Genomic DNA, 13,427 nt, shown 5'->3' on the forward strand with positions numbered 1-13,427 from the left:
AAGGGAGCAAGGATATTTCCAGGCTCTCTTTCAATAGGTGGAGAGCCTTAAAGACAGAGTGTATATTCCAGTGGTGGGTTTCAAAAATTTTTGGAACCTCTTCTGTAAGTATGGCCGGCTTTGTGGGAGTGGCTTGCCACCCATGTGACCAGGTGGGAGTGGCTTGCCACCCATGTGACCAGGTGGGAGTGGCTTGCCGCCCATGTGACCGGGTGGAGTGGCCAAGATGATGTCACTGAATTATTTGCTCCAATGTATAAACTACAATAAGATTAAAATAAGTACATAAAACAATAAAAGAGCTACTTACAGAAGGAAGATAACTGTCCTTGCCAGTCTTCAGTATCACTGACTCCAATGAATAGCCTGCACAAAGAAGAGACACAGAAATGAACTCTTCCATTGCATGCACTGCATTAGGATGAAACAAGCACATAAAACAATAAAGACAGCTACTTACAGAGGGAAGATTACTGCCTTGCCGGGTCTTCTGCACACCACCACTTCACCACCTTGTTCCAATAACCTGCATAAAGAAGAGACACAGAATGGAGGACTTTAATCGCATGCACTGCATTAGGATGAAACAAGCACACAAAATAATAGAAAAAGAAGGTTACTGTCCTTTTGTGTGTTGAGGTTACCCACTGACCACCTTGCTCCAATGAATGGCCTGCAGAAAGAGATACAGAAAGGAAGAATTTAATTGCTTGCACTACTATATTAAGGATGAAACAAGCACACAAAGCAATAAAACAGCTACTTACATAGGAAAGATGACTGTCCTAGCGGTCATACTCTGTTGCCTCTTCATCCTGTTAAATAGTACTAACTGCAGAAGAAATAAAGCAATATTGGACTCAATTGTGGTTGTAAACTGAGGACTACACTACAGGTAACAGAAGGGACCTCTTTTTTCATCCAAAAATGTACAGGAAGGATGTCCCCCAACAAACAGGAAAGATATAGTCTTTCATCCAAGAAGTTAGATCAAGAATGAATGTCATAGGTAGATTCACAAAGCAATAAAGATTTCTTTTTCTGAAATCTAGTTCTCAGTTCAAAAAAACAGGAATATATGAATTAGGTTCAGTATTTAGTTCAGTCCAAGTAGCTATTCAAAAGTTAGTGGCTAGAAGCAGTGGTAAAGCAAGATATGGATTTAAAACCAGAAATATTTTGTTGGTTATTTGAAAGGGAATACAATACATATTTAATTTTACACATGTTAGCAGCTACTGGAATTGTGTTTGCATAACAGTGGAAAAACAGAGATATGAAAATGAATAAATATTACAATGTGCAGGGAAAAATAAATTGACAATTAAAATCAAGAAGGTTTTGAATACTTTTTCACATGGGATTTGTTTTAGCAATTGCTAACTAACAGAAACAGAAATTAGAAATATAAAAGTATGTAAGAAAACACCAATTATGAAAGGAAAGGTCACTAAAATGTATAAGGAAATATTATTAGTACTTGATCATTATTAATGTGTAGATAACTGCGGGACATTACACACCCACAAACTATGACAGTGCCAGGAAAACACCAAACAATTTTCCCCCAAAAGACTGCAGATGAAACCAGTTTTTTTCCCTAACCCTAAGGACAGGAAAGACAAAGCCACTGGAATAAAAACCATCAAAGCATTGTGGGAAATTATAGATGACAGTGCCGGGAAGCTCACGGAACCAGCAACCACCTCACAATTTACCTAAACAACCAGGTATCACACAGAAACACACAAAATCTGGCAAAGCTGCCTTGCACCAACCTGGCCTGCCCATAGAAAAGCAGCCACTTTGAGACACATAAACCATGAACCAACCTGCACACTTAAAAGCAACATATTGCATAATAAATAAACCATTTGCAAAAAGAAATAACATTTCTTGTAATAAACATATTCTATAAACAATAAATAAATAAAATTTCCCTAAAAACAATTAAAAAATATTTATTCTATAAATAATTTTAAAAGTCCTTAAAAACCATTAAAAATATTCCATACACAATAAATTACAATGAAACCATTAAAAATATTCCATACACAATAAATTACAATGAAACCATTAAAAATATTCCATACACAATACATTACAATAAAACCATTAAAAATATTCTATACACAATACTTTTAAATGTATTGAGTATAGAATATTTTTAAATGGTCTATTTCAATGTATTGTTGATAGAATATTTTTTAAAGTAATCTAAGACAATTTTAAAAGGATTCTACAAACAATAAATTGAAATCATTTTTAAAAATTCTATACTCAATACTTTTAAATAAAACGATTTTAAAAAATTCTATGCACAATGAATAAAATATTCTTTTAAAAAGCATAAAAGAAAAAAAACTGGGTCACTTACCAGCAGGCAGAATCAGCAGCTCTCTGATGCGATGGATGCTGCAGGAAGCAGGCAGGCGACGAGGCAGCAGGTAAGTTGGACTGAAGGGACAAGAGACAACCGGGTCTTAGCCAGCCAGGCGAGACTGGAGATGGAGAGGAGGGAGAGGGTGGTAGCAGGAAGCCCCCTTTCAGCATGCGGCGTACGCGGAGCTCACTGCTTTCGTGAGCGAAGGCTTAAATGCCTTCTCTCGTGAAAGCAGCAAGCTGGCATGAGCTAGCCTTTTCCCCACTGCCTCCACCACCACCTCCACCCACCTCCAAAAGGCCACACAGTGTACGCAAGCTCGCCGCTTTCATGAGCGAAGGCCTGAAGGCCTTCCCTCGCGAAAGCGGCAAGCTGGTGTGAGCTAGCATCTCCTGCACCGCTGCCACCTCCACCGCCTCCTCCGCTCACCTCCAAAAGGCCACGCAGCATATGCCAGCTCACCGCCACCGCCACCACCGCCCACCTCTGAAAGGCCACGCGTTGTACGCAAGTTTGCCGCTTTCTCGAGGGAAGGCCTGAAGGTCTTCCCTTGCAAAAGCGGCGAGCTGGCATGAGCTAGCCTCTTCCCCCGCCACTGCCTCTGCCTCTGCCTCTGCCTCTGCCCACCTCCAAAAGGCCACGCGGCATATGCAAGCTTACCGCTTTAGCAAGCGAAGGCCTGAAGGCCTTACCTCGCAAAAGCAGTGAGCTGGCGTGAGCTAGCCTCTCCCCCCCTGCTGCTGCCTCCCCCCTGCCTCCCCCCACCTCCAAAAGGCCACGTGGCATATGCCAGCTCGCTGCTTTCGCGAGGGAAGGCTTGAAGGCCTTTCCTCACGAAAGCACCGAGCTGGCATGAGCTAGCCTCTCCCCCCCACTGCCACCGCCGCTGCCCACCTCCGAAAGGCCACACGCCGTATGCCAGATTTTAAAGAGGAGTTCTTTGTAGTAGTTTGGAACAAATTGAATGGACACAATCTTTCATAATTTGGAAGATAGACCTGGAGTAATATAATGGAAATTAAGTTATATGTTACACTAAACATTTAGACAGAGAATTTATTTCTCTGACCTCTAATAACTGCTACAATCCCCAACAGCACTAGTCAAAATGATCAGTGTTGGTAGAAATGTATGTTTAGCAACTCTAAGACCTTAGGTTCTCCATCCTGCTGGGTTCAGAAAATTCAGAAAATTCCTGAAAGCGGAAAGTCTTGGATAGTGGCATAAATACTTTGGTGAAGTGGTAGATTCTCAGTTGATAGAGATGTTTCATCAAAGATTGAGGTGTTTTGGAGTAGTGGGGCAAAGGAGGACAACATTTGGCTATGCATAGTTTTGCAAAAAAATGGTGTTTCTGAATGAATATCCGTTTCCTGCCTTCAGAATCCAAACCACAAATGAAAGAGGGACAAAGAAAAACAGAAGTGAAAGTGGCATCAAAAAGTTTCCTGGAAAAATGGGAGTGGTTATACAATATGGCATGAGTGACAATGTTTCATACTCAATGAGTATTGTAACAGAACAAATAGTTATTTGAACTAGGCTGAGCCCTGTCAAGACTGAGTGGTTTTGAGCTGGGGTGGGGGGCTGCAGATTCTAGGCCTATGCTATCTTTGGTGCTGGATGGGATTGCACAGCCCCCGACAACCCCAGTGCACAATCAATGGGTCCTCCCTAGATTCACAAATTCTGTTTGTATAGCAGTTAATAGTTGTGACTAGAATGTTCTTTGCACCACTTGGAGTTGTGTGTCACTTGCACACAACGTGGTGGCTCAGTGGCTAAGACACTGAGCTTGTCGATCAGAAGGTCAGCAGTTCGGTGGTTCGAATCCCTAGTGCCGCGTAATGGAGTGAGCTCCCATTACTTGTTCCAGCTTCTGCCAACCTAGCAGTTAAAATGCAAGTAGAAAAATAGGAGTCATCTTTGGTGGGAAGGTAACAGTGTTCCGTGTGCCTTTGGCATTTAGTCATGCTGGCCACATGACCACAGAGGAATCTGGGTTGGACAGCGCTTTGAAATGGAGATGACCACTGCCCCTAGAGTCAGGAACAATTAGCAAGGGGAACATTTATCTTCACCTTTAGCAGTTGGTAGTTCTGAGTAGAATGTTCTTTGCACCACTTGGGTTTGTGTGCCAGTTGCACTCATTCCTGGATGCTTGCAATCACTCATGCTCTCATTACCTCCAGATTGGTGGTAACTGGTGGTATTTTAAGGTATTCTACATGAGTTTGTCCTTGACGTACATTCAGAAACTCCAGCTGATGTATATATAGTGGCACAAGCAGTAATGGGTATCCTAAGACAGACCTATCATATGCGTACTATGTTGATGCCAGTTTCCTTCCAATTGTTGGTTTTAACCTGTAAAGCCCCTTATGGCATGGTACCAATTTTTCCTTGATTATATCACCCTGATCCATTAGATTTGGCACAGGCATGCTGAGACTACAATCTGCTAGGTAACTACATTTGACCAATCCCAGGAAACAAGACTTTTCTGTTCCACCTTATGGAACTTTGTCTACCCCACTTCCCACCCCTGACATTATGTTAGCTCCATCTCTTTTGATGGAAATCCTTCAAGATCTGGGTGTGTCATCAGGTCTGGGAAATGGAGATTTTTTTTTCAGAGTGCTCTATTATTATGCATAAGGATAGTACTCATTCTCTGTCTGCTTTGTATGTATATATGTCACCGTGAAAGACTGAAATTGGTGAATGTCGACATTCACCGGTGAATGTCGACACATACCAATTTCGGTCTTTCACGGTGACATATATAACGAGTCAGCGTAACGCTTTACTTTTGCTTTTCAATTCGCGGTCCTGGAAACTACTCGTTCCAACCGCGCAGGATCGCAGGTTTTTTTAAAAAAGAAGTCCGCGAATAGAAGACGCTTAAAAGGAAGCGAGGAGCCGAGGTATTAGGGTAAGGGTATTAGGGTAAGAGTGTCGAGAGGATAAGGACATACACCAAGCGACTATGTGAATGTCGACATTCACCGGTGAATGTCGACATTCACCGGTGAATGTCGACATTCACCAGATTTCGGACTTTCATTCACCGGTGAATGTCGACATTCACCAGATTTCGGACTTTCATTCACCGGTGAATGTCGACATTCACCAGATTTCGGACTTTCACAGTAACATATATATTAGTTTTAATTTATTTTTAATATTGATGTTTATATTTTTAGATATACAGTATATGTAATGTTTTTAATTGACATTTTACACTACCCAGTCACATATTTAACATAGTTCTTTACTTACAATCATAGGAAACTGGAGCTGTCTGTTTTCTAAAAACATTTTGGAGGGACTAAGTCTCTTGAATGCAATATGAGTCAATAAAATTTCTTTGCACTATGGAAATTCATAATAGTATTTCATATCAATTATCTCTGGTATTTGTTGATTTTGTCATCACCTGTAACAGAGCTTCTTATTTAGTTATGTTTTATTAGCTACATTTCATATTTTAAGGGTCCATAATCCTTGTTTTGGAATTGGCTAGCTTTGGGATATGAATTCTATAAGAAATTAGAATAGGATTCACATCTTAAGTATCATATCCAGTGGGGAAATTCAATTTTTTTACTACCGGTTCTGCGGACGTGGTTTGATGGGTGTGGCCGGGAAGTATACTGCAAAATCTCCATTTCCACTCCACTCTGGGGCCAGCCAGAAGTGGTATTTGTTAGTTCTCCGAACAACTAGAAATTTCCGCTACCGGTGCTCCAGAACCTGTCAAACCAGCTGAATTTTACACATGATCATATCATATCTCATATAATATCAGCATTACAACTTATCAGGTCCTCCAGATTGAGCCATCTCTACGTATTGTCAGAAATTCAAGTGAAAAGCAAACAATTAAGCACAGCAAAATAAATAGTAGAATAGAAATAAATCAATAGAAAGAAAATATTTTTTTAAAAAAAACTGGAAATATTGCAATCAGTGGCCCAAATTAAAACACTTTTGCTCATCAGTGGAGCAATCACAACATTACACCCCCATGTGTGCTACAGGTAGCATGCAGAGATCTCTCTGCGGGCACACGAACCGTTATCCTAGCTCAGCTCCATCACACATGCACATGCGCCTCCCACCAGCCAGCTGATTTTTGGTCTTCTGCCACACATGTGCAGGGGGCGGGGCACATGGAGACGTGCATGTCTGTGTGAGGGTAGGGGGTCACATGCGCATCTGTGTGGGTTGTGCAGGAGCACGGGGGGATGCAGTGCACCCGCTGTGGTCCGTTTTTGATCCCAGGAAGCTGCAGGGAGGCCTAATAGGCCCAAAACAGGTTGGGGGGTTTGCACACACATGCGTGGGGGTGGGGGAGCATGGGGACAGTCACGTGTATATTGCATTAGGGGTGTAGGCACCCAGATGCGCTATTACATGCCCGCACGTGCTTTTGGCATGCAATGACAAAAAGGTTAGCCATCACTGCCCTACGGCCAGATGGAACGTTGTGTTTAATTGATTTTCTAGATGGTGATTGCCTATGAGAATCACCTTTGGAGATAGGAGGAAGAGCCACAGACTAGACAACCATCATGCAAAAGGTATCTCATCCCATAGAAAGAAAAAGATCGTGGAAAGTATCTTAGAAAAGACCCTCCCTAGTGTTCAGGGAAGTAAAAGTAAAGGAGGGAGAAGGGGTTTCAGCATTCAAAATTCTGTTACTATAACCTTATAATAGAGATAGTACTCATAGTTAGTGCTTTCCAAGACTACACTTGGAATACTGCATCCATTTCTGGTCACCACAATATGAACAAGATGTTGAGATTCTGGAAAGAATGGAGAGAAGAGCAACAAGAATGATCAGGGTCTGGGGGCTAAGACATACAAAGAACGGTTACAGAATTTGGATATGTCTAGTCTAATGCAAAGAAGGACTATGGGAGATATGATAGCAGTTCCAATATTTGAGTGGCTCCTACAAAGACGAGGGAATAAAATTATTTTCCAAAGCACCAAAAGACAAGACAAAAACAAAAAATAGATTGGAAACTTACCAAGGGGAGAAGCTACCTAGGATTAAGGAAAAAATTCCTAATGGTGAGAATAATCAACTAATGGAAGAGCTTGCCTTCAGAAGTTGTGAGTGTTCCATCATTGGAGGCTTGCAAAAAGAGATTAGTGAGACAGTTGTCTGAATTGTTGTAGGATCTCCTAGAGCAGGGGGTTGGACTAGAAGATTTCCAAGGTCTCTTCCAACTCTATTATTCTATATTATAAGAGCAGAATGCATACTCTCACTTACAAGAGACTCCCAAGTCTAGCAAAGAACTAAAGAAAGGACTCAAATGTTTCTTGACCAAATGAAGACTGTAGAGAGGGAGTTGTAAACTAGAAATAAACTATAAATATTTTGTATTTTGTGATAAAAGTTTGTTTGATATGCTTGAAATGAACATGTAGTCCTCAATGCATGACCAAAATTGGGACTTAAAACTTCTATCAGTATAAGTGAGTTTCTCCCTATTTCACAAACTTTTTTGCTACAAACATTAAGTAACACACTGTTGTTAGGTAAATCTGGCTTACTCCATTGACGTTGCCTGTTGGAAGCCAAATAGAAAAGTTGCAAATGGCAATCACATGACGCTAGGATACTGCAAATGTCATAAATACATCCTAATTGCTAAGTATCTGAGTTTTGATCATGTGATAGTGGGAACGCTAGAATCATGTGGGAACCAGTTGTAAGTCATTTTTTTCAGTGCCATTGTAACTTTGAACAATGAGTGGTTGTAAGTCAAAGAGAACCTGTAATAGATTAAAGAGTCAAAATGACTAAGGGTAGGCTTCTAAGAAATCTGTAGTTTCTGAGCTCTGGCGGTATGGTACATACAATATTATGTACAGTAGGTGGTAAATCTGAAAAAAAAAATCTTTAATGGTCAAAACCTCCTTATTAAAAATATAATAGTTTTACTGACTCATAAAAGGCAAAGGTTTCCCCGCACATGCATGCTAGTTGTTTGCGGCTCTAGGAGGCAGTGCTCATCTCTGTTTCAAAGCCAAAGAGCAAGCACTGTCCGAAGATGTCTCTGTGGTCATGTGGCTGGCATGATTAAATGCTGAAGGTGCACGGAGCGCTGTTACCTTCCCACCAAATGTGATTCCTATTTTTCTATTTGCATTTTGTATATGCTTTCAAACTGCTGGGTTGGCAAAAGCTGGGACAAGTAATGGGAGCTCACTCCATTACGTGGCACTAGGGATTCAAACTGCTGAACTGCCGACCTTCTGATCAACAAGCTCAGCATCTTAGCCACTGAGCCACCGTGTTCCCATTACTGTCTCATAGCAATTGTCAAAAGAGAATTTGGAGGACAGGAGGTTAACTGAAAACTGTGGAAAGGGATTGGGGAAAAAATCAAAACAAAGCACCTTAGTCAAAATAAGCCGCACAAAGGGATAGGCGGAATCAAGATAATGCAAGACGTATTGAAAAGTGAATGAGTCCAACTTAAAAATTAGTGACATAAATCAGTGGTACAATCAATGCTGCCAAGTTAGGAATCAACTTAAGATAAAGATTGGCCCAGTCTAAGAAAAACCATTTATCTTTCAGATTGCTGTGAAGTACTCTCGATGGGTTGTATTTTAGTTGAATCCATCTGAATTTTTTCAGAAGGTACCTGACCGTCAAGTGCTCTAATCAGTGGTGGGATTCAAATAATTTAAAAACTGGTTCTCTGCCCTAATGACCAACTGGGTAGGCAGGGCTCAGTGGTCATGTAATTGGGTGGACATGGCCAACTCAATGTCACTCAAGTTGATGGGTGCTTTGCCTTAGATGTAATTCTCCCTGTGTCCCATCTCCTGAATAGTTGCAAACTGGCTGAATCCCACCACTGGCTCTAATGCAGAAAACCAAAGGCAAATTTCTCAACCTCAGCAACTTTAAGATAGGTGAATTGTCAGTCCCAGAATTCCCCAGATGGCATTGAAGAATTCCTCAGGTTTGATTATATGAAGAATCAAAATAAATTAGAATTGCTTTTAAATAAGTTATCAAGAAGTGCTCTACCCCAGAAGTTACAAAACTGTGATTCATAAATATTTTAGATATAAACATATTGCAAGCAGAACAGTATCGTTCTATGATAAAATTTCCTATGGCAAGAATCAGAAATAGTTCAATATAAGTATCCCTCTTTCAAGAGAATCAGCTTGTAGGTACTTTCCCATTAGGTCTAGCTTGGTGAAGACAAACCCCTTCAGCAATCATTCTCAGAATTCAGAAGTGAGTAAGAAGGGAAGTGATTGTAAAGGATATGGACTGTGATCATCATGGATTTTACTGTAGATAGGGAACTATTTTCTTTTGACAAAAATAAATTGCTGATGCGGGAGGAGGAAGAACAGGACATTCTTCCGTAAGTTTTCATTCATATATTTGACATTGCGTAATGACATTTCATAAGCATTGGGATTCTGACAATAAGACATTTTGCAAGTGGAAGACAGAATCTGCACTTCCTCCTTCCAAATTCATCTGTATGTGTGTATGTTATTGATAACAAATACAGGTAGTCATCCTCATCCTACTATCAATCATTTAGTGACTGTTTGAAGTTTACAACAAACACTGAAAAAGTGACTTACACTTACAATCATTGCAGCATCCCATGGTCATGTGGTTAACATTTGGCAACTGGCATGTATTTATGATGGTTGAACTGCCTGTGGTCTTGTGATCAGAATTTTTAACTTTCCCAACCAGCTTCTGATAAGCAAAGTCAATGGGGAAATCAGATTTGCTTAATAGTCAAATTATTCACTTAACAACCGCAATGATACACTTAACTGTGTCAAATGGGACAAATCATACTTAACTGTCTTGCTTAGCAACTATAATTTTGGACTCAACTGTAGTTGTGAGGACTACCTATATAGGTCTTCTGTGCAATAACACAAATTTTATTGAGAAGTCCAGCTGAATAAGTTCAACTTCTGAATTCTTATATGTGAAGGGAGAAGAGGTGGAAGGAGGCTCAAAGCAAGTACTACAGTCTTCCCTTCCCACCTGTACTTTCCTGCAATACCTTGAACACATCATTAATGCTCAAACCTGGATTCTGAGAATGCTGATATAAGCCCAGAGACTGCTTTGTAAAGTTAATAATACTCTAGGCTAGTGTTTTGAAAAATGTCCCGTGTTCCACTTAAAACATTTTTTAATAGACTAAGTTAACCCATTAATGTTGCTTGGGACCGAAAGATTGATAGTTATCAAGGCAGGGTGTCGAAAATAAAAACTTATTTAGATTACCTCCATCAAATGACTCTTCTGATCAATGGAAGTTTGTAAATAGATTAAAAATGTAAAATAGGTCATATTTAGTAACAATAATCACATTATAATATGCATGCTGAGATTGAGAATTTGGAAGTTTTGGAGGTGAATTTTATTGTAAACTATGTTTCAATTCACAAAATCAGCATTCAACTTGGAGTATACATATCTGTTGCTGTTTATTGTAAGAAAATGCAGAGATGATCTAAGTAATATTTTTGTTCATTTATATTTGAGAAGGTGAATCCATTCAACTCTGCTGTAACATTTACATTGAGCAACATTTACAGCTTGAAAACAGTACAATTTCATATGGTCCCTCTTTAGGTATAAAAAGCACCAAAATATCTTCGAGTTATTCTAAGCATCAATGAACAGTTTCAAATACACTTTTGATACAAATAGAGAAGGAAAATTTCAGATTTATTGAAATAGTCAATTATTTCATCATATGAATTTTAAAATTATATAAAATGGATGTGTGAAAATAATTACAGGATTAAAATCACATGCCATAATGAGAGAATTAAGTTTCCCTTCTCCTTTCTTTTTGATAGTTTCTTTTTCTCTACATAGTCTAATGTAACAGACATGGGAAGCAGAAGATCATATATCCCAAAATTCTGAACAGATGATTGGAAAGTAAGATGAGAGCCTTAAGATCAAGGCTATGGACATTTGTTGCTTATCTATCTACTCATCATATCTACCCTTGTTTCCAAAGATTTGTTCAAGACGAGGGGTATAACTCATATGTTTCCCCATTTTTCCTCTGGCAATGTTTAGGTGGAAATACCATGGAATAAATGTAAAGAAGCAGTCAACAATACAACATATCTAAGATGGTATCTTCATAAATCCCCAAATGAAAAATACTTTTTAATGGCCTAAATCTCTCAGTTATTTGGTGCAAGGATATCTGAAAGATTTGAGGCCATTTTAAAAATGATTAAAATTACAATCCATGAAATATGCCAAGTCATGTAGTGACACCAAAAATGACTGCTTCCCCAAAGTTTAGCAGGTTAAAACAAGCTCAAACAAAGGAGACAAATCATACCAAGGTACGTGGAAAAAAGACGGTGGAAAGGAAATAGTGTTTGAATACTGTACATGAAACTATATCAAAGAGAAAATGTTACATAATTAATTTTATTGTAGTAACTGACCAGCATACAGAGAAGATAGTCACAAACTATTTTGCACTGTCCAAAAACTAGAACCAGAAATAAAATAAAAACTTTGTGCTGGTCCAATGGAAAGTTAAAGGTTGTTGTTGGTTTAACCTTTTTAGATTGGTCTAATTGATTTTCCTGTGTAGGACAAAGGGTAAGATTAGAGGATCCTCTGGAACCTTAGATGTTCCTTGGGATCCTTTCCAATTCTACCAGTTGACTATATGAATCTAATCTGAAATTCTTCCTGTAATACTAATATAATGCCAATACTTTGGTATGCAATTTGCAGGCTTCTTGTTGAATAACAATTTGAGCATATGATATATTACAGAAATATATGTTGGATACATTTGCATTTGCAAATTTGCTACTGATTTAAGAAGTATAGCACATTCAATAAAACAATTAAATATTTCAGTAGAATCTTAGATCTGCCTTCCCAATAGGGAATATATCAAAATTTGCTATGTATTCATTTATTAAATTTAAAACTTGCTATCCAGTAATCAAATGATGTTATCCTGTGAATAATTTAGACAGAGGCAAATTTAGTGATGCAAATAGAAGGAACCAACTACAATACTTCTCCAGACAAGACACTTTTTCATATCTCTTATTTATTAGGCCCTTCAAATTCATGCAAATTATTCCATTATTTTTGTTTCACGAATTCAGCATTAGAATATAGCTTACTGACTCAGTAATGCAGTTTTGTTGTTCTTTCCTCTCCCACCTTCCCCCCCGGTGTCAGAAATACCATCAAATTTAGCGGTTGCAATGTTTTCCTCCAACTGCAGTATGAATTTGAGAATAGATCTTCACTTAAATGTTGCAAGTTGCCTCTTGTTATCCAACAACGTAGCTATCGGTAGTATTGTTACTTTGAATGCTAAGCAGCTGCATTACTTAGTGTCTGTATAATATGTAACAAAAATGCTGAAACATATAGGATCATTGTAATTATTTTGTCAATTTCACAATTAGAATGTGGTAGTGTGCTTTCAGAACTCAGTGTTTATTAAACAAGGCACAGTTTAGATTGTTGCCAGACTAATTGGTTGCCTGTTCATTCTTCTCCATGTTCATGACCAGATCTATTCCATCGCTAGTTGTTGGAGAAGCTCCACCAGTAAAATAAAAAGAATTCTCAAAATTGTTCTCTACCAAGCCATGCTGATTCCTTTTCTTGTAGAAATAGAAACTTGTGAGAGCAGCTCCAGTAACAATGAGCATCACTAGCACCACTACAATGATAGTTTTGTTGTGAGTTGCTGAAGGAATGACATCTGTCTTTCTTGATTCTGTAAATACATGCAGGGTAATCACAACACAACATTCAGGGAAATTCGTCTTAACATAGTTGGATCTGGTCCTTCAAAGACCACTGAGTACCATTCCTCCCTATTTATTTTTTTCAATATCATTGTGAGGCAGCTAAACAAGAATCCAGTGAGCTTGGAAGTCATGTGGCATTTGAATGCATTTCTTTGGTTGTTTGTCCAATACTGTAACATCAACACTAAAACATCGC

General features: G+C 39.0%; 1 protein-coding gene across 2 annotated transcripts in view; it reads right to left on the bottom strand.

The window, feature by feature from the left end:
• Positions 1-10,828: 10,828 nt before the first annotated feature.
• Positions 10,829-13,427, bottom strand: part of LOC309401933 (macrophage mannose receptor 1-like) — a 68,815-nt gene continuing 66,216 nt past the window's right edge. For both annotated transcript variants that reach the window (XM_081971311.1, XM_081971310.1), the window contains exon 30: positions 10,829-13,197. In XM_081971311.1, coding sequence (XP_081827437.1) covers positions 12,947-13,197 — 251 coding nt within the window. In that variant the 3' untranslated portion in view covers positions 10,829-12,946. The remainder of the gene's footprint in view (positions 13,198-13,427) is intronic.

The sequence above is a fragment of the Natrix helvetica genome (assembly GCF_964273705.1).
Source record: "Natrix helvetica genome assembly, chromosome: Z".
Taxonomy (NCBI): Eukaryota; Metazoa; Chordata; class Lepidosauria; order Squamata; family Natricidae; genus Natrix; species Natrix helvetica.